The sequence below is a fragment of the Prionailurus viverrinus genome, chromosome C1, assembly GCF_022837055.1.
Source record: "Prionailurus viverrinus isolate Anna chromosome C1, UM_Priviv_1.0, whole genome shotgun sequence".
NCBI lineage: Eukaryota > Metazoa > Chordata > Mammalia > Carnivora > Felidae > Prionailurus > Prionailurus viverrinus.
The window spans coordinates 181,521,901-181,544,232 of record NC_062568.1 but is presented as its reverse complement, the minus strand read 5'-3'; the positions used below and the strand labels follow the sequence as shown (position 1 = coordinate 181,544,232).

General features: G+C 37.4%; 1 protein-coding gene across 7 annotated transcripts in view; it reads right to left on the bottom strand.

The window, feature by feature from the left end:
• The window catches only part of FOXJ3 (forkhead box J3), a 149,476-nt gene that overhangs the window by 89,961 nt on the left and 37,183 nt on the right, over positions 1-22,332 (bottom strand). For 5 of the 7 annotated variants that reach the window (XM_047870540.1, XM_047870544.1, XM_047870541.1 and 2 more), the window contains exon 3: positions 9,026-9,350. In XM_047870540.1, the coding sequence (XP_047726496.1) occupies positions 9,026-9,350 (325 nt within the window). Of the gene's footprint in view, positions 1-9,025; positions 9,351-14,698; positions 14,764-16,224; positions 16,305-22,332 lie in introns of those variants that run through there. The other 2 variants (XM_047870542.1, XM_047870543.1) reach the window with 2 other exon arrangements.

The window sequence follows — 22,332 nt, the reverse complement described above, 5'->3', positions numbered from 1 at the left end:
AGTTAGAAGACAACAGAATAACATCTTTAAATACTAAAAGAAAAACTATTCATATGCAGTGAAAATATCCCTCAAAAATGAGGGCAAAATAAAGACTTCCAGACAAGAAAAAGCTGTAAGAATCTATTATGAATAGTGCCAGGGGGCTGGTAATATTATCAGGAAGTCTTCAGGCAGAAGTATGATAACAAATAGAAACTTGGATCTCTCAAAAAGAAAGAGTTCCAGAAACTGTAAAAATGAAGGTAAATTTTAAAAACCCTTTTTCTTATTGGGTGCCTGGGTGGCTCAGTAAGTTAGATGTCCCCTTCTTGGTTTTGCATCAGGTCATGATCTCATGGTTTGTGACCTTGAGCCCCGCATCAGGCTCTGTGCTGACAGTGGGGAACCTGCTTGGGATTCTCTCTCTCTGCCCCTCCCCTGCTCATGTTCCCTCTCTCTCAAAATAAATAAACTTAAAAAAATAAATAAAAACACTCTTTCATATTTATAATACCTTTAAAATGTAACTGTCTAAAGAAAATGTAACAATTACATGGTTTATAACATGTGAAAGTAAAATGTACAATGATAGCACAAAAGATGGGTCAAAAGAATTAGAAATATAAGGTTTATAAAGTTCTTACACTATACATAAAATGGTATACTTGAAGGTAGGCTGTGATAAGATAAAGATGTATGTGGTAATAGCTAGAGCAGCCACTAAAACAAAATTTAGGAAAAGGTATAAGAAGTTCAACATGGGGGGAAAAAAATCAAGATGGTCATGTTTTTTCTAAATGGCCAAAGAGGAAGAACACATCTCTACTTGAGGCTTCCTCCTCTACAGAAAGTTTAAATGTTGGAAATCAGCAAGGCTCTACTCTAAGTCCTTTTTTCATTTCTACATTTGCTGCCTACGAAAATATCATCTACAGTCACGGCTTCGATGACCATCTGTGACAATCTATCTAGACCTTAAAACTACACCTGTTTCCTGAGTTCCTAACATATATTTTTAACAATCTACTGGACATCTCCAGAAACACCTAAAACTCGGAATGTCTAAAATTAAACTCGATCTTTATCCCCAGTGTGATCTTCCAGTTTTCTCTTCTCAGGTTAAAAGCAGTTATTCACATAACAGCTCCAATCAGAAAGCTGTAAAACATCCTTAACTCTTCCTTCTTCCTTACCATCTAAAACAAATCTGTTGCCAGATATTAAGTCTACCTTTGATCTACCTACTTTATTCCATCTCCACCATGCTCCTTCCTGAGGCAGTTATCTCTTCATAAGGTAAATTCAGTATTACTTAAAACTTTTCAATGACTTCCCACTGCACTTAGGATAAAATCCAAAATCCTTAACAAAGCTTCCAAAGGCCCTTCATGATCTGACCCCACCTCCCTACCTTGCTGTCCATACTCATCCTCTCCAATGTTCTTTCTCACTACTAGGCTTTCCCATTTGTTGCTCCCCCTGCAAAGATGACTGTCCCTGGTATTACCCCATCCCCTTCACTTAAATGACTCTACTCAACTTTCAATTCATTCTTGACTTAAACATCAGTTCTTTTTTTTTTTTTTTTTAAGTAGGCTTCACACCCAGTGTGGGGCCCAACGCAGGGCTTGAACTCACGGCCCTGAGATCAAGAGTTGGACACTTAATCAACTGAGTCACCCAGGAGTCCCAACATTAGTTCTTTAGGGAAGTCCTTTCTGACTTTTCTTGACAGGTTAGCTCTCATTATAATAAACTTATCACCCTGGATTTCTCATCACACTTGTAATTATTTGTTTAATGTCTTCTTCCTATATACTGCATCCTATACCAAAATGTAAGTAGGCTCCATAAGGGTGGGAACCTTGTCTATCAACTCACAACCTAGAATATAATGCTTTTCATATGGTAATCCCAAATCTTTTGAAAACAATACCAAAAGCATATTGAGAAAGTAAAAATACCCAGAGAGATACCAAAGCCAAGACAAGAATATAGACACACACAATTAAGAAAAGAGATTACTGGGGGACCTGGTGGCTCAGTCAGTTTGATATCGTAGTTCATGAGTTCAAGCCCCACATCGGGCTCTGTGCTGGAGCCTGAAGCCTGCTTTGGATTTGATGTCTCCCTCTCTCTCTGCCCCTCCCCCACTCATTCTCTCTCTCTCCCTCTCTCAAAAATAAATAAAACATTTTTTAAAATTAAAAAAGAGAGAGATTATTTCATAAAACCTGGGCAGACCTTACCTCTAATAATCACAAGAAAAGAAGTTGGGAGAGTAGAGAGGTAGGTATAATTTAAATGGTCTAAGTTAATGTGGAGAAAAATGGCCCAGGTTAAACAATTAACCAAGGCATATTGCTTGGGTTTGAAAATCCAAGCCCCAAGCGTGGTTTCTCAAAAGTACTGTCTACCTGCACTAGAATTAAGATGAATTTTAATGCAGATTCCTAGGCTCCATCCAAGATGACTAATTCAAAATCTCTGGAGTTGTGACCCAGGAATCTAAAATTTAAAAACATTAAAAAAAAAAAATTTAAGTTTATTTATTTTGAAGGGGGAAGGGGGAGGGAGAGGAATCCTAAGCAGGCTGCTGTCAGCACAGAGCCCTACGTGGGGCTCCAACTGACAAACCATGAGATCATGAACTGAGCCCAAATCAAGAGTGGGACACTTAACCAACTGAGCCACCCAGGTGCCCCTAAATTTTAAAAACATTCAGGGCGCCCGGGTGGCTCAGTTCGTTAGGCGTCCGACTTTGCCTAAGGTCACATCTCACGTTTGCGAGTTCAAGCCCCTCATGGGGCTCTGCTGAGAGCTGGGAGGCTGTAGAGACTGCTTCAGATTCTGTGTCTCCCTCTCTCTCTCTGCCCCTCCCCTGCTTGCACTCTATCTCTCTCTCTCTCAAAAGTAAACATTAAAAAAAATTTTTTTAAACATTCTAAGTGATTTTTACTTTAAACTTGAGTTTAAATGGGAACCTCCAATTCAAATTAACTACCACATTCCTACCTGTATCTTTTTTTCCCCCACTGTGAGAATCTTGGTTCCCCCACAACATCAAAATATGTACTCATTTTTTCTACCCTACCATGTACATAAAATAGTTTCAGAATTGTTCCCAACTTCCCAACTTCTTTTCTCGGGGTTACTGGAGGTAGAGACAGCCTCTAGTGAAAAACCACTAGACAAATCCATTAAGTAAAGGTCATAATTTCTTTGCAATTCTTTTCAACCTTAGTATGTATCCCATGAAAATAATAGAATGCTCTTTAAGTTTTTTGAATTTTTTGTGTGTGATTATTTTATCCCTTTGATATGATGTACAGCTTATTTGTTTCTGCTCATATTCAGTTCCAAGGTTTCCTTTTTCCATCCTGTTTGATTATATGTAATATTTTTTAGATGTGTAAAACACTTACATGGCTTAGAACTAAATAAAAAGATATACTTGAAGTCTTATTCTTGTCTATAACCCTTCTACCTGAGTTCCATCCATCCTCCATGGTTAACTATGTTCACTACATTTCTAGTTTATTATTCCTAAGTTTCTTTTTGTAACAATAAGCAAATATGTATTTTTCTCCCCCCCACACACATAAAAAGTAGCACAATATACCCCCACATATATATAACATTCTTTTGTATTTTTCTTTCTGTACCCTAAACTCCAGTAAGTTAATAGGCTAATTTTCTTTAGTAAAGTGAATAGCACAAAAATTGTAATTCCTTTTCCTCTAGTTCAGATTACATAATTATTCCATTATAGAAACCTAAAGAGTGTTTTTTAAATTCTTCTGGAATATTCAAAGAGTTATTTTTTTTTTAAATGTTTATTTATTTTTGAGAGGGAGAAAGAGACAGAGCATGGGGGGGGGGGGGGAGGGGCAGAGAGAGAGGGAGACACAGAATCTGAAACAGGTTCCAGGCTCTGAGCTGTCAGCACGGAGCCCGACGCAGGGCTCAAACTCACAAACCTCGAGATCATGACCTGAGCCAAAGTTGGACACTTAATCCACTGAGCCACCCAGGTGTCCCAAAGAGTTATTTTTAATATTGTAATCTCCCTTCAATACTCTGGCATAAGTGAAAAGGAATTTTACCTAAATATTAAAATTTTATTTGAATTCTTTTAAATGACCATGGCAACATTTGTCCTCTGGGTGATAGAAGAAATAGTGAGCAGCACACTGTAGGAGTGTGCAAAACAAATCTAAGGACAGCAAACTGTAAAATATGAAAACAGAAATAGGACCTGAGAAAAGGAGAAGATAAACCAGTTTCCATTTGTCTCCATTTGCAATGTTTACTTACACTATTTCTGTGTTTACAAAAATAAAATTAGAAGCAATCATGACAAGTTCTAAGCACCTAAAGCTAGGTGGAAAAGACTTTTTTTAAAGAATAATCATGAGGGATGCCTGGATGGCTCAGTCTGTTAAGCATCTGACTTGGGCTCAGGTTATGACCTCACAGTTCATGAGTTTGAGCCCCGCGTCAGGCTCTACGCTGGCAGTGCAGAGCCTGCTTGAGATTCTTTCTCTTTCTCTCTGTCTCTCTCTCTGTCTCTCTCTCTCTGTCCCTCCCTGCTCATGTCTTCTCTCTCAAAATAAATAAATAAATAACTTTAAAAAATAAAAAAAATTAAAGAATAATCATAAGCTGGCAATCTCTGGAAGTATTAAAGGTCTGCCTAAAGCAAGAGAGTAGAACAGATAATGTCTTTAGTTCTAAGAGCAACATCATCCTCCACCTTCCCATTTCTCCCATTCCCCCTTCTTTCCTCGTTATATCTAAATTATATCTTCCAGTTGAAACTGTAACAGTTACCTCCAAACCAGTTTCAGAATATGACTTGGGCTGGCCAGCAGCATGGAATTCAGCAGACTGGATCTGGCACTCTCAGGTGGACTTACACTTTAGTTGAAGCTGAGGTCAGACAAGTAAATGCAGTATGTAACTGATCTCCATGTACTATTTACTACCAAATTTGGACCAAGCTCTTCAGCTTGGCATTCATATATTCATGGAATCTCTGCATTCTGGCTCCATCCCAATTCTTATTGGTCCCTCCCAAGAACCCCTGTAACCAACTGTTTCCTAAGAGTGTTTTTTATTTAAAAAAACAAAAAAACCTAAATCTTACTCTTCTTCAAAACAGAGCTCAATTATACTTCCTCAATACTTTTCTACTGATTCACCCTTCCTGTATTCTCATAACACTTACTTAGTCTTTTTGCCACTCACTTTAGAACCTCATCACACTTCCTATAAGCTCTTCTAAATTTTCACAGCACTTATTAGTTTCACCCCTCATTTAACACTCTTTTGCTAGGTCACATATACAGTAGTTATTATTATGGCTTACACACAGTAGGTGTGCCCAATTAGTCAATTCATCATAGCACGGCACTCTATTACAGAGCTGTTTACATACCATCATAATTCCTTGTTTATATATATCCCCCTTATCCATTAAAGATTATAAGCTTCCTTAAGGGCCCTGTGCTGTTTCTTAGTACTGCCAAAGCCCAACATACTGCTCATAAGAGTATGTAAATAAATCCTTTTCAAATTTAATGAATGAAAGACTAAATTAGCTGAAAACAAGAGGATATGATCTAGAATAGTGATTGGAAATTTGTAGTCCATAAACTGAACTCACTCAACAGACTCATATTTGGCCTGCACAGTATTTAAGAAAACGAGAATTAACAACATTTAGAAATTGGGAAACTGCACACAAAATCCAGATTTCTGGGAAAAAATTGTTAAGATCTGACATATGCCCTAAAAACCACAAGTGCCTGCTCCACATTAGACATGCACTCCTCAGGCATCTTTTTTGCTTTGCTCATTTATGTCACCTCTCTGGTCCCTGCAAGTATATAAGTTTACAACCAGTGATAAAGACCCATGAATCTCTGGTGGGCTTTCTAAGGCACTTATTCAAATTTGGGGCATTTCTACTCCCTACCTACTGTGTTTTTCCAATGCTAAACAAGTTTATCAAAATCTGCTAGCCTTCCCTCATCCTCAATCTTGATAAAAAGACTCTACTGTATAGTAGTGCCTAGTAGTAAAGCCAGAAAACACAGCTTAGATAGATCACTACTACTTGGTTAGAATGACTTTTTTCTTTTTGATTCATGGATCAAATTTTATTATGTATTTCCTCCACTGAACTATTCTGTAAGAATAGACTCTTATCCAAATTATACGATTTACAATCACTTCTCATACCGAGTCAGCCAGTTAAGAGACAGTTCATCCCGGCAAATTAAATTCAATAAACATTTATACATTGTTTGCAAAATTATAGGCCCTGCAAAATGGTTAAGGCATGAGATTTGGTATCTCCAAATCTACCAAGTCTGGTACCAAATATTGGCTCCTCTCTTCTATAGCTGAGAAACTCTATAAAGTTACTTCTTCTCTAAGCCTTAGTTGCCTTACTTTTCAAATTTGGACAGTAACGGTACTTATTTCCTAATACTGTGGTGTGACTTAAAAAGACAAAGATGTAAGAAGGCACTTTGGCATGTAGTGCCTGACACACAGAAAATAATAAAAGAAGCTATCATTTAAGTACTTGAGTACAGAAATAAGAACTAATGAAACAAGATATTTAAACAAAATTCTCTAAATCTATGATACTGTCATTAATCAAGCATACGGAAACACAAGAGATTAGTTCTATAGGGAGGAGAGAGGTAACATATGAGCCAAAAGAACAAATAGGATAACACCAACTAGAAAAAAAGGCAGAAGGGAGAAAGTCTAAGGACACGTAAGAAACAAACAAAAGCAAGAAAAAAAAAATCACAGTTTTTATTTCCAGGGACAGCTAGTAGGTTGGAATAGGCAAAAAAAAAAAAAAAAAAAAAGATACATGCGAAGGAACTTGAGACACTTGATTGTCTAGCATGGTACACAGTACAATGCATAATCAGTAAATGCCTTTAATAAATCTAGTCAAACAAAAAAGACAAAAGTGTTGAGACAGGAAGGCTTAAGAAAAAAAAAGAGTAACTACCATCTAAAGCTCTATAAACTCCCTTTTTTCCACATGCACATACACACATACACAACACACGACTGGGTAATTCCCATATAGGAAAATAAACATAATGTGTGCAGGCACAAAAATAAGTTGAATTATTTGTTGCAAAACATAAATTAGGTAGGAAACCAACGTGAAGGTCCATCAAAAAGCTCAGATGAGGAACCAGGGCTTCTTAAAGAACTGGTTAATTTTAGGGCTAACCAGGAATGATACAAGATGAGCCTGGAACATCTTGTGGTGCCAGGAAGTTAAGAAGTGCTAAACAAAATAATAGGGCCATGTCAAAAGGGCACAGGAGCCAACTTGCAAGACCCCTGATGGCCAAAGCTGCAACAATTTGAATAACAAATAATGACAGCACAAAGAATAAATGCCCATGAGTGCACACTATGCAAATAAATGATTAAGTAAATAAAAGGGGAATAAAGAACAAATCTTCCATACAGAAGAGTCCCAATTAGGGGCGCCTGGGTGGCTCAGTCGGTTGGGCATCTGACTTCGGCTCGGGTCATGATCTCACAGCTTGTTAGCTCGAGCCCTGCATCAGGCTCTGTGCTGACAGCTCAGAGCCTGGAGCCTGCTTCAAATTCTGTGTCTCCCTCTCTCTCTGTCCCTTCCCCATTCACACTATCTCTGTTTTTCAAAAATGAATACATGTTAAAAATTTTTTTTAAAAATTAAAAAAAGAAGAAGAATCCCAATTAATATAGAGAAGGAATGAACGAAAAGAAAAAAATCACTAGTAGAAAATAATAAATACTGTTATAGTTAGGATCTACCAATGAATGTTAAAATTAGCAAAAGCCTAAGAAACAGGGTACTTACTTGTATGCCCTCTAAGTAGCTCCCCAAAACATTTTATAACTTACAAAGTGATAAATAGTAATTTAATGCAGAAACCTGAAAGACATCACCTTTACCAAAGAACCAAGATTAACATTACCTTGTTATAAGACAGACATACTAACAGCAAGTATCTCTTGATATGACATACAGAGAAGGGCCCATCATCTCTGCATTATCCTTCCCCAAAATGCATTACCTCAATCTAATCATGAGAAAACATCAGACATATCCATACTATAAAACATACCATCCAATACCATTCTACCAAACATTTCCACAAAATACCTGACAAGGACACTTCAAAAGTATCAAGGTCATAAAAGACAAGTCTAAAGAACGGTTACAGATTAGAGGAGACTAAGACGACATGACAACTAAACATAATGCAGGATCCTGGATTAGATCCTGAATTGAATCCTGTAATATAAATGGACATTAGGAGAGAAACTGATCTGAATGAAGCCTTGGAAGTTAACAGTACTATTTAGTCAAAAGTATTGTACTAACATTAATTTCTCAGCTTTTATCACTGTACTATGTTTATATAGGTTATTAACATAGAGCAAGTGAATGAAAAACACATGGGAACCCTTTCTACTATTTATGTAACTCTTCCATAAATTTAAAATTCTTTCAAGATAAAAAGTTGAGGTCAAACTTTCACTCTTTGCAGATGACATGATACTCTATATGGAAAACCCAAAAGATTCTACAAAAAAACTGCTAGAACTGATTCATAAAGATAAAAAGTTAAAGAGAGAAAAAAAAAAAAAACATAGATGATGAAAACAATACTAGTTGTAATACTTTTTTTTTTTAAACCATAAGCTCACTATCAACTTACCTGAACCATAGGTATTGTTTTCCAATGAATGCTACATTATCTCTGGTCTTACTTTATGCTGTCAGTCTTGTAACATAATAAAACTCTAACAAATTGATACTCTACCAAAAATAAAGTTATTCACTTAATAAAAAAACATTTAATTTCCCTTTCTGACATCCTAAAAATGACTACTAATCAGAATTTTTTTAATTATATAAGCCTCTACAAAGCTTTATCTTTAATAGAAGCCAATATTGTTACTGTTCACAGCATAAAAATAATAATTTAAATAAAATCCTTACCTTCCAACCACTGCCAGCCTCTCTATAATATGGGAAGTTATCACAAATCCACTGGTAAATCTCACTTAGAGTCATTTTCTTTTTGGGTGAACTATTAATTGCAAATGTAATGAGGCTGGCATAACTGTATGGAGGTTTCCCATCTTTGTGCTGTTGGACTTCTTCCTGGTCCAGTGTTGTATTTGGGTCAAGGAGGGCATTCTTCTTGGAAATTCCTGTTCCATGTGCATTTTGTGTAGCATCAGATTTTTGGATGGCTGCTCTCATGGTGAGCTGTGGTAACCAGTCCATAGATGTTAGGCTGCTCTCCAGTTCAGATGTCATCCTGAAGGTAAATAGACTCCTTAGTCAATATCAAGGAAAGAACCCCTGCTTCTCAAAATATCCAATATTCACAAATCTAGGAGTTCCAAAGTGAGGGAAAGCCTGAGTTAAATCTGGAGGAAAAAGATTGAGTATGTTAATGACCAAACCAAATATTTAAGGGATCAATATTTCCAATCTTTTCTCTTAATTTCTTCCTCTCCAAAACACAACCAATTTGGTTTTAAAATGTTTAAAATACAGAACAATACATACACACAAAGTGATCCCAATGCCAATGTTTCTAAAAGACTGTCACTTTAAATAGGGCAACAGGATCACAGTATGAAAAATAACTCTGCAGTCCAGCTCTTTACTCACCAACACCACAGGCCCTTTAAAAACTTAAGATTGTACATCTGGCATTTCTTTTACACAAATTTTAGGGAAGTCACACAAAAAGAATACCCAAAGTAGAGGTCAGAGAAGTAACCGAGAAATAGGCACAGGAATTTCCAAGGAGGAAAGAAGGTAGAATTGAGCAGGTGGGAGGTAGGAAAAGCAAGCAGGATACACAAGAATAGTAAGTAGACAAGCTAGCTGGGGGAGCTGATAGAAAAGAGGAATGCAAATTCAAGGACACTGATGAACAAGAGAAAAGAGAATATGCAGTACCCAGGCAGTTAAAAAAAGCAAAACAAAACAAAAAACAAAGTCAAGGAACAAGATTAAGAATACTAAAGATCTGGGAGTATAGGATAGGAGAGATTAAATCATATAAATGGATAGCAAGAAGCATTAAAAGCTCAGGACAGGCGAATGCAAACATCCAATGATCTGGATTCTATAATGCGTTTCTCTCCAAGGCTAAAAAATGCAGGCCATTATCATCCAAAGAAAGAAACAAGAAAAAACCTACCAGGTCAACACATATTCTGGAGAAGGGAGAAAGCTGCTCCAAGAATTGAAGATAAAAATATAGAAACAAAGCCTGACACTTCACACTGGAATTGCTAACTTTCAACAGAGAATACAAACCTCTCTACCATACCATCAAAGAAACAGGAATAATGACCCTGACAATAGAGAATTAATGAAAGACTTCTAAGTGATATCAAAATAATGAGGGGGGGGGGGGACAAGAAACTTGAAGTACCTCAGTCAAAAGAAACAATTTGTGGTAAATAAAATCCAATACAGGCCCTTATCCCAAATGGAATATGTGCTTAGGATATGAACTTCTGGGAAGCAATACAGAATTGATAAAGAACATAGCCTCTCAAGTCAGATCAGAGTTCAAGTACTGATTCCACTAGTTATTAGCTGTGGGAAATGAAAATGTTAATATCTCTAAACTCCAGCTTTCTCTTTGGTAAAATGAAATAATAGTTCCTACAGTTAAAATACTACTTTGAGAATTAAATGTGGTAGCATTTACACAGAAGAAACATCCATCATGTGTTAGTTAATAATATCACTCTAGGATTATCTGGCAAGGCAATGCACTATAAAGTAAACCAGATTAGGCAACAACAATTATAAATCAAAAACCAGCCATGAGGATTCTATCTGCATTGTAGTAGAGTCCTATTACCTTGCTTTTCAGAGATTTTGAACCATCGTTTTACCTTTTTCGTTTCCTCAAATTCCCTCCATCTCTACGCATTCCTCTGATATCTAAACCTTAAATTCCTCTACACAGCACCTTCAGAGATGTAAAACAAAAACAAAAACCCTACCATCCTGCTCTATACTCTCAGCATTATATGAAATGCTTTTTTCCCAGCATGAAATAGGTTATGGGAACTTATGGAATAAGACAACAAGATAACTCAGACATCACAGATTGTCAAATGAGTGGGCAAAGTACCCTAGATCTCAAGTTAAAGACTTGCCCCCATTCACAAAGGTAGTTAACAGTAGAACTGAAACCAGAGCCCAGGTCTCCTCATTTCAATCCAGTAGCTTTTCTACCATACCTCATCTGTAAAGTGAGCGTAACAGTACCTACCTCACCTGATGTAAAGTACTGAGAACAGTGACTGGCAAACAGTAAGTATTCAATAAATGTTAGCTACTGGTGGTGGTGGTGATGATGCTAATAGTAGTTGCTGCTGTTATTACTATTCACATTTCATTGATAAACACCGGCAATTATTATGCCATGCTGTCATCCTATTTGCCTCAATTAAGGCTCCACTGAGTAGCTTTATTTTGTTCAAATTCCCAAAGGAGCCAGTCACATATATATTCAAAGTTACTATAAATGTACATTCCAAATTGGAATATAACTGATATTGCAGATACCCCATTCAGAACCATCTTTAATTTCTGCTTCCTTCCCCCAGTGCCACTGAAAGTTTGAGTCTCAGTAATATAAACATGTAATCAGTAGGTACTTAATACATGTTATAACAGTTAACAAGAATTTATAATTACACATGTACAAGACCGTTAGAGTAAAATTTTGTGTACACACACACACACACACGAAGTATGATAAAATTTCTGGAAAACTGTAGTCCAATTAGGAAGGCCAAACATAAGGAAGAATTGAAAAAGAAAGCAAGGCTGTGCTCTGGGTGCAGTTAATAGTACAAAAAAGGGAGAGGACAACATGGACCACAGTCTTCAGAGGTAGAGAAGAAAGAACTTGGGCTAAGATTTGAAGAAAGTTAAGACCTAAACAAACTAGAAAGAAAATGGTTCCTAGTCATCAAAAACACCATGAGTAAGAATCTTTCCATTGTTGTACTTATCTTCATACGGTTCTGCTAAATCAAACGTGAAGTACACTATAAAATATCTTAAACTAAAAAAAAAATTATAATGTCGTTTATTCTTGAGAGAGAAAGCATGAGTGGGGGAGGGACAGAGAGAGAAAGGGACAGAAGATCTGAGAGCAGCAAGCCCGATGTGGGGCTCAAACTCACAAACTGCAAGATCATGACCAGAGCTGAAGTTGGGGTGCTCAACCGAGTTACCCAGGTGCCCCTCAAATTTAAACTCTGAAAAAATGCGGCTTCTGTTTGCAATTTATTAAATTTTATATATTCTTAGCAGTAAGGTAAAAACTGCTTCCACTGTTGATGCATCATCTGGCTGTGGCCATGGTCCTCCATTAAACGCTAAAGCACACAAAAAAAAATGACCATTAAATTTGGCCAGATCAGTAACTTTAGAAAGAAACCTTTTAATGGAATGGTGATGACAGAAGTCCACTTGTATAAAAGAACAGATGGTGACAGAACAACAGCACGGGAGGCTCTGAGGAATCTGGTTATGGAAGTCTAGTTAAGAAATGTCAGGCCCTCATTACCTCACCTCATTCCAAGAGCTTCCTAGCTGGACTCCTAGACTCTAATTTCTTACCACCCCTCTCTGCTAATCACCTCCAGAGTCCAAGCATACCATCTAAGAGAAATCTCTGAGCACTGTTTTCATGTCATCATGCCCAAAGACTTTCAGTGGTTTCCTTTCTCCTATTAAACTACAGGTACTTTAGTTTTTATTAATTCTTTTCTAAATTCCTGGAGCAACTATAACCTCAATTTGGTATTTACCATGCTGTTTCATATGTTTAACTGCATCATATGCTTAAGCTTTCTACCCTCACTCTCTCTTCCTCCACCTCCACATTGAGGACAGTAACCACACAACTAATACTTCAGATGCTACTGAACACCATGCCAGGTACATGTTATCTGAAAAACACAGTACTTGGATAAAGAACATTCGTTTCTGGAATGTCTTTTCCTTCTAATACTGCCTAGCTGGCTTCTACTTTTTCTTCAAGACTCAGCCCAAACACCTCCCTCTCCAGAAAGCCTAGTCAATCCATTCTTCTTATCTTCCATTTCCTAAATTAAACTAGATCCTGCTCCCATAGAATACAAATATCTCTATCCCAGGATTTATACAAGATTATAATGATCTTTATCCACCTCTCCAGAGACCATGAGGTCCTTGGAAGAAGAAACTTTTCTTCTTTTCTCTCTCTGTCCAAAGCCTGGGAACATAACGGGTAAAGGGTCAATAAAAGATGGTTAAATGACTGAAATAGTGACTATCCAATGAAGGTGTGGGTGTGGTTCTTCCCAAACAAGTGAGACCATACACTTTTACAAGCTAAAAGGAAGAGATGGGGGGGGGGGTAGGGGGGAAGACACAATAGCACAAGGTAAGGATATCACAAGATTGAAGTCCTTTATGAACTAGAAAAAAAAAAAAGTAGGACTCAGACTGACAAGTAGCACTACACAGGAACAGAGACAGTTTTAGAAGAGCAGGGAAAAATGGGGAGATGGAAGCAAAGACAAAAAGATAGTGCTACTTATGGGAGAAAGCAGGGTATGAAAACTCACGTCTGAAATTTTTCAATCTATGATATTACTTAAAAAAAGTTCCATAAGAAATCTTTTCTGCATAAAATGAAAATGTAAAACAGCATCAAAATACAACTCAGGGTTGCCTGGGTGGCTCAGTCGGTTAAGCACTGGACTTCAGCTCATGATCTTGCAGTTCTGGAGTTGGAGTCCCGCATTGGACTCTGTGCTGACAGCTCAGATCCTGGAGCCTGCCCCACATTGTGTCTCCCTCTCTCTCTCTGCCCCTCCCCCGCTTGCACGGTCTCTCTTTCTCTCTCAAAAATAATAAAGATTTAAAAAATAGTTTTTTAAAGATATGACAACTCAACATTAAGTCATGAAATGGGGGCAGGGGAGAGGGTTCTAATCCCACTTTATGAAACACTGCCACTGATACGATACCAAATAAGCTTGCTAGCTACTTTAGCACATTGCTTGGCCTCCCTCTGCAACTTCCCTAACTCCCAAGAAGTAACCAAAGATTACTCAGGTAAGTTTTCAAGTTTTCAACAGTATCAAAAAGGGGGGAAGTGGGTAGAGATATTGCTGGCTTCCTAAATAAAGGTAAGAAGAAAACACCAAGGAAAATAAAATAAGAACAATGAGGATAATGATGTCGTGATCTAGATATTCCTGAATCCTTGCACTCTTCCTAGCATTTGGCATTTCATCTTAAAAGACTTAAGAAAAATCGTAACAAAGATTTACTCATAAGAAAAACTGAGCAAGTGAAAACTCAAAAGAAATCCTTGTAATAAACACAGGAGTACTTCTAGTCACATGCATTTCAAGGTGTGTATATGTATATGTATATGTATATGTATATGTATATGTATATGTATATATTTTTTTAAATATATAACTCTTGTTACAGCATCTTAGCACCTAAGACAACTGGAAGCAAGGTCTATGGCAGAAAACTACTAACCGCCCCCCAACATCTGTTTTTACCTTGTTCCTTAGGAATACAACCTTTCATTCTGGATGGCATTGTACCTCTTACCGTTCCTCCTCTCTGAAATGTGGACACAGTAGCTATTGCTCCAGAAGTCAGCTTGGATCACAAGGTGATCTTTGAAAATGGAAGCCACACACTGAGGATATGAGAGCAGAGAGAAGAAATCTGGGTCCTTGATTTTTTTGTGAAGCAATTGTGAAGCTGCCATCTGAGCCCTGAACTGCCTACCTTCCAGACTTCTTCTGTGTGAAACTACTACAAAAAGATATCTATCAGCAGATGAATTCAATTATTAACAAACATGAAATTTGGGACATGAAGTGGGGTGATACAAATAATAGAACCTAAAATAAGATACTCTTAAAGCAGGAGTTGATGAGGCAAACAGTAACTCTGATATTGCAGGCTGGAAAGCTAGTGACCTTATTAAAGAATGAAAAGGATTTGGTCAAATTTGGTCATCTACAGAAGTTAGAAAGCAAACCATATACCAAATGAAGCTAGAGCAAGGAGAGAAATACAGGAAAATTTTAGAATGCTGGCATGTGTTGGCTCCCTCCGGTCACTTAGAACAAAGTTGTAAGAGAAATAAAATAAACTTCGATTAGAGTTGCAAGCAGAGATGGAGAAAATGCAGATTTGCTAAGGGAGGTAACTCCCTATGGCCTGCAATTTAAACTAACACTCCCATAATTTAAAGCTTTGCATAGCTGAAAAAACACCAACTGTTTCTGAAGAAGCAAAGTGAAGTAATTGAATGGTAGCTGCAAAACTGCAGCCTTGGCAATAGAGAAGACTAGTGCCTTGCCACACAAAAGCAATGATGCAAGGGTGTTGTCTTTCCACCCACGATCTCCACCACTGTTTCAAATGGCCTCATCAGAACCATCATTTCTTCAGAACCCAGAAGAGGTCAATGAACCTGAACGGGGGAAAAAATACTCTTCATTTCCACTAACTTGTGACTGAAATTTAGCATCCCCTTGAATTATGAAGTCAGACAACAAATCATAGTAGCATTAACAGTACTTGTGACTTCTGCCACCAATAAAAATAACAAATATATTCCTATCACATGCAAATGTTGCAGAATCTCAACTATTAAAGTCAACTACTTTAAAATTACGCTACTGTATTAGACTTGCCACTAGATCTTTTATTTCAAGTGTTAAAAGCACAGATATTATGACGTTTTCAAGTTAATATTTTGCCAACCGTATTTCAACAGAATCAGTTTCCTGTATAATCCTAAGTATTTTATTTTGTGAATTTTGAGACATTATTCTGCAACAGATCCACAGGTTCCACCAGACTGTTAAAGGGGTTCCATAGCACCAAAACAAGATTGGAAATTCCTGGGGTAAATGGAGCACAAAGGGCACAGTCTTCACACTGAAAAACTGTCTTGGCAGATACTTTAGATCAAAACGGCAAAAAGTCTACAAAGTATTTTTAAATAACCGTATGGAGGGTAGGGGGAGAGAAAGAGACTAGACACAAAAGCTCTTATGTTTCCAAAATAATACCCAAGCCCATCAATAAGAAGTGAGCTATAAAAGCTGCACATTTACCAGAAAGAGCATCTTCAATAATATCCATCTCAGATGTGGCCATGGAAGATAATGGACAAGGTAGGATCTTTCATAGGGCACAGGGGACAATGGAGGCCCTATCAAAGAGCAAAATCAACAAATTTATTACACTGTCAGGGAGTCACTGTCATTCTTACCCAGTAAGATTTTATAATGCATTAATGACTGTTGAGTGTTACCTGTTATCCTCTTTTCTGAATAAGTTTTTATTGCTGTTATCCTTACTCCTTCTCCACAACTATGTATTAGGTAGAATACAGACAACTCGTCTTTGGTTTATAGATCTTTGAACCACAAGAAGCCACACCAGGATCTAATGAAAGAGACTGCAGCTATAGAGCTTGGATCTTGAGCTAATTATAGTAACTGGATGAAACTCTGGGTTGTCTCCCTTGAGAAAAGAGCAAGTAAGTTCAAGATACAGGAGGAAGAGTACATATGAATATTTATGTACTCACAGGGGCAGATTTGTAGTGGAAACCTAAAAAGAAATAAAATAATCTAATATAAATTGACTTTACATTCTATAACCATATGACATGAAATTAATTTTTTTAAGTTTATTTATTTTGAGAGAGAGCAAGCACAAGAGAGTCGGGGGGCAGAGGGGGCACTGGGGGAGAGAGAATCTCAAGCAGGCTCCATATGCCAGCACAGCAAACCATGAGATCATGACCTGAGCCGAAATTAAGAGTCAGATGCTTAACCGACTGAGCCACCCAGACTCCCTGACATAAAATTAAATTTTAACTTACAAATGCAATAATAATTTATTTCCAAGCAAAAGTAGCTGGTGTTACTTTAGTTTTCATATACCAGCAAAATCAAAGTTTCTACTCTTAGTTCAATTTCAGCAAAGTGGAAAAGACTTAGTGATTAAGAACACAGGTTCTTGAGCAAGTCTGCTTGGATTAGATTCCAAACTCTCCCACTTTCAGCTATGTGACCTTACACAAGTAAATTAACCTCTTTATGCCTCAGTTTCCTCATCTGTAAGATGAGGATAAAAATAGTACCAAACCCAAAGGATTGCTGTGAGGATTAAACGAGTTAACACACACAAAGCACGAAGAATAGTTTCAAAGAGGGGCACATGGGTGGCTCAGAGCCTCACGGTGGGCTCTGTGCTAACTGTTGCGGAGCCTGCCTGGGATTCTCTCTCTCCCTCTCTCTCTCTCTCTGCCTCTCTCCTGCTCTCATTTTCTCTCAAAATATATAAACTTAAAAAATAATAGTTTCTAACTTATAGTCAATAAGCACTCAATAAATGTCCACGCTCGATTTTTACGATCAAATTCATACTCTTCAGGATTTTCTAAATTTTAATTTTTTTTTTAGATTTTATTTTATTTTAATCTCTACACCCAACATGGGACTCAAACTCAAGACCCCAAGATCAAGAGTCACACTAACTAAGCTAGCCAGGTGCTCCAGTATTTTCTAAATTTTAAATGGTTATCACTCTTACTCAGTGGTTTTAGACTTACATGCCCTAAATGACACAACAATCATTTAGCAACCTCAATGGAAATGAGCCCCTCATTCATACACTAAAGTGACCCAGAAAGGATTACATTTAAAATTTTTGTTTGTAGACTGTATATGAGAATTGAGAACATACTTTTCCCCATAAAATAAGGTGATAAGATGATTCTGCAGCAGCCCACAAAATCCTACTTATTCCATAAAGGAATTCTAGGTCGACAGTTCTTAGAGTATAAAAGCCCCAGTTGGATATCTTGCAGCAGAGAGAAAAAGGAGTTACCCAGGGAAAAAAAAAAGAAGATTTACCATTTTCCTGGTGCAGGACCAGCTTGTTCCTGACAAAATTTCAATATGGTTTATGTATGGCATACTTCTAACTACCTTCTATACCTTGGATCTCCCATCTCATATGTCCTAAGTCTCTAAATACTGGCCCCCAAGGTTGGTGTTATAAACTCCAAAATTAATTACTTGTTCTTCTTTTCTAGTAAAAACTCCCATCTTTTCAAAACAGTGATCTCTGCTCCATTTAGGAGAAAAATGGACAGCATCAAACTAATCTCCACTAAGGTATGAATAACTGAAGCTTTAAACTTTCTAAGTTTATGGCCTTTTTAAAAGATAAACTGATGGGGCGCCTGGGTGGCGCAGTCGGTTAAGCGTCCGACTTCAGCCAGGTCACGATCTCTCAGTCCGTGAGTTCGAGCCCCGCGTCGGGCTCTGGGCTGATGGCTCAGAGCCTGGAGCCTGTTTCCGATTCTGTGTCTCCCTCTCTCTCTGCCCCTCCCCCGTTCATGCTCTGTCTCTCTCTGTCCCAAAAATAAACGTTGAAAAAAAAAATTAAAAAAAAAAAAAAAAAAAAAAAAAGATAAACTGAAAAATCCTCAGTGGTTTCAAGTGTAAATACAGGTGAAGGAATCATAATTGAGGAGGGAATCCAATACACAGTGAACTATCCAAAACTCTTGACTTTCTCAACTTCTCTTTCCCCCTAAAATTCCAAGAATATTCACTAATGCAAAATTCTGGGGGATTTAGTAGTGAGACAACCACCATTTGTAAAAACTAATGTGATTTCAGAGTATTTATCATAAAATCAGAGATGAAAAAGAACTTCATTGGGTCATTTTTTTTTTAAGTCCTGGTATTACCCATCTTGGAGACCAACAATATTAAGATCTCCAAGGGAAGAAAAGTTCACAATTTACTCAATTATATTAAGGTATTAACTCATGGTGTTGGGGGGGGGGGGGGGGAGAGGGTGGAGGGGAGGTGGTTCGTTTTGGGGTTTGTTTTTGTTTTTGTTTTTTAAGTTTAAACTGGCTAAGGTGGTAGAGCATGCAACTCTTCACCTTGGGGTCATGAGTTCAAGCCCCATGTTGGGCACAGAAATTACTTAAAAATAAATAAACAGGGGCGCCTGCGTAGCTCAGTCAGTTGACTTGTCCAACTTCAGCTAGGTCAGGATCTCACCGTTCACGAGTTTGAGCCCTGCATCAGGCTCAGAGCCCACTTCGGATCCTCTGTCCCCCCACCCCCTCCATCCCTTCCCCTTTTGTGTGTGTGCTCTCTCTCACACACACACAAATAAATAAAACATTTAAATTAACACTAAATAAAAATAAATATTTAAAAAATTAAAAGTTTTGGGGTGCCTGGGTGGCTCACTCAGCTGAGCATCCAACTCCTGATTTTGACTCAGGTCATGATCCTAGGCTCATGGGATCAAGCCCTGCATCAGGCTCTGTACTGAGCATGGAGCCTGCTTGGGATTCTCTCTCTCCCACACTGCCTCCCTTGCTCATGTTCTTTCAAATTAAAAAATATATATAAAAAGAAAATGAAAAAAAAAATTAAAAGTTTTAACAGGTTAATCTGTATCTCCCTTGCTACACAGAAGAAAATTTCTTTAAATTCTCTCTTGGAAAATTAGAACTGGTCAGAGTTCTATTTATGATGATGCTTCACATATTTTTACAGTATTAACACATCTTGTGTTCCTTTTCCTGTAAGTTTCAAGTCCAGAACTTCTCCAACAGGACCGGAATTTGAAGCCCTAATATATTTACTGCCCTTCTCTAAATTATCTCCAAATTACTCCAACTAGAATCTTAAATTCATGAAGCTGTATTTTAAATTTATACAAGCTATACTCAATAACTCCACTCAGTGTACAAACTTAGGGATCATGCAATCAAAAGATATTTTTAGGGGCACCTGGGTGGCTCAGTAGGTTAAGTATCCGACTTCAGCTCAGGTCATGATATCACAGTTCTTGAGTTCAAGCCCCGCATCAGGCTCTGTGCTGACAGCTCAGAGCCTTGAGCCTGCTTCAGATTCCATGTATATCTCCCCCCCACCCCCCGTGCCTCTCCCATTCGTGCTCAGTCTCTCTCAAAAATAACTAAACATTAAAAAATATTTTTATGCTATATGTGTACCTCTCATCTTAGGTATCTTCTGCTCTACAATGTAGGAAGGAAAAATAAGTATTTTTGGACATTAACCACTCAACTACATTCTGTCATTAAGTAAATACTATATTTTGCATTTAAATCTCACTTACTTACTGGAATCTGAGTAGTCCGACAGACTGATGAGCACTAATCCCTTTAACACAAGAACGCCCAAAGCCATCTTTGCAGCTGTTTTTTAAAAATCCAGACAGAACCTGCTATTAATAGTCCTTACACTTAGTTTAAAACACATATATAAAATGTACATACAGTAAAAGTCCTCTGAATACCATGTATTCACTGGCTCATCCTGTCTTAAGTGTACATTTATCCTGACCTCTCTACAACCATACTGCTTCAACCTACCATACAACATTACACAAGTAGTTTGGCATTAGTGCTGGCAGAGGGCTAACATTGGGAAGCTAATCCCATCTTATCATTTAGTGTTAAGTATGATGCACAGAAAATGCTAAAGAAACAGCCTGAACTTTTACACGTGAGGTCTATGATTCAGCTGGTCCTCAAAGTGTGATACAGACACCCTTTCAGGGAATCTGAAAGGTCAAAACAATTTTCATTGGAAGACGTTACCTGCTTTTTTCATTCTCGTTCTTTGATGAGCTTTTCAGATGCTATGTGATGGGTGATATCACATCAGACTGAATGCAGAAGCAGAGATGAGAATCCATCTCTATTAAACCAGTTTTTAAAATTTGCAAAAATGTAAAACCAATGCCAAACTTCTTACTTTTTTTGTTTTTGCAAAATACACTTAATGTTTCTTAAAGCACGTTATCATGGGCTTACTGTTATATCTTTGTAAATCAACAAATGTTTTAATTTTTTCTTAGTTTTAATTCCTAACATAATAAAATTTGATAGATAAAACACACAAACAAAAGCTTTTTGGATACTAAATAATTTTTGAGAGACCAAAAAATTTAAGAACCATGTTATAATAACTTATTAACTTAAAGACTAAAGATCAGTTTCTAATACATTACAATGTAATGAAAAAAGAGCTTTCAAGTCACTCAAAAAGTTTGAATTTTCACTCTTCCACTTATTAACTGCAACCTCGAACAAGTCAAACAAACCTGTAAGCCTCACAGATTTGCTTTGAGTTGTAAATGACAAAAAATATGTGGAACTCCCTAACACACACTTAATGCCTGGCACACAGTAGACATTCAACAAATGACAACTATTAGAAACCTTTAAAAAAGAAAAAGACACCTTGCTTGTTTTCCCCTTGGTCAATGAAGTCTCTGTAGTGCACAACATACAACAAATTTAGTTGAATTCAGTTCCACGTTGTGTATTTTTAAAAATGTTCAGTATCATTTAAGTTTCCCTGGCCACAACAGGTAGGTAACATCAGTCCTTTCATCCACGTTGTGGATTTTTAAAAACATCCAGTATCACTTAAGTTTCCCTGGCCACAACAGGTAGGTAACATCAGGCCTTTCATGAGATGCACAAAACTTGAAAAGGCCAAAAATCAACCTCTAAATTTCCTGTAAGTCTTAAATAAGCAATCTGACATACAGCTGTTTAACAGTAGGAAATGTCTATAATAAGTATAGACTACTTGAGTTAGAGATGTTCTCAGAGTATCATAAATGTATTCTTCTAATGTCTACTTTTAGACTCCTGGTTATAACTTCAAGTATGGCTAGGTTAAAAGAAAAATCAGACTGAGTCTTACACAACAGACTTCAGTTTTCATAAGAAATGGACCAAAAATTTTAAAGAGTAGAGAGGGAGGGATCTGCGTGAAGAGGACACCCAATTCTAAACTTTAAAACAATAATCAATGAGGCACCTGGGTGGCTCAGTCAGTTGAGTGTCTGACTTCGGCTCAGGTCATAATCTCGCGGTTGATGAGTTCAAGCCCCGCATCGGGCTCTGTGCTGACAGCTCAGAGCCTGGAACCTGCTTCGGATTCTGTGTCTCCCTCTCTCTCTGCCCCTCCCCCACTCATGCTCTGTCTCTGTCTCAAAAATAAATAAACATTAAAAAAAAGTTTTAAACAATAATCAATGAAGAAGAAAATTACAGAACTATACCAGTCAAAGGCATATTCGTTGAGGTAATTCAGAAAAATAAGTGAGAATGAATTAAGCTAGAATCTAAGGGAATT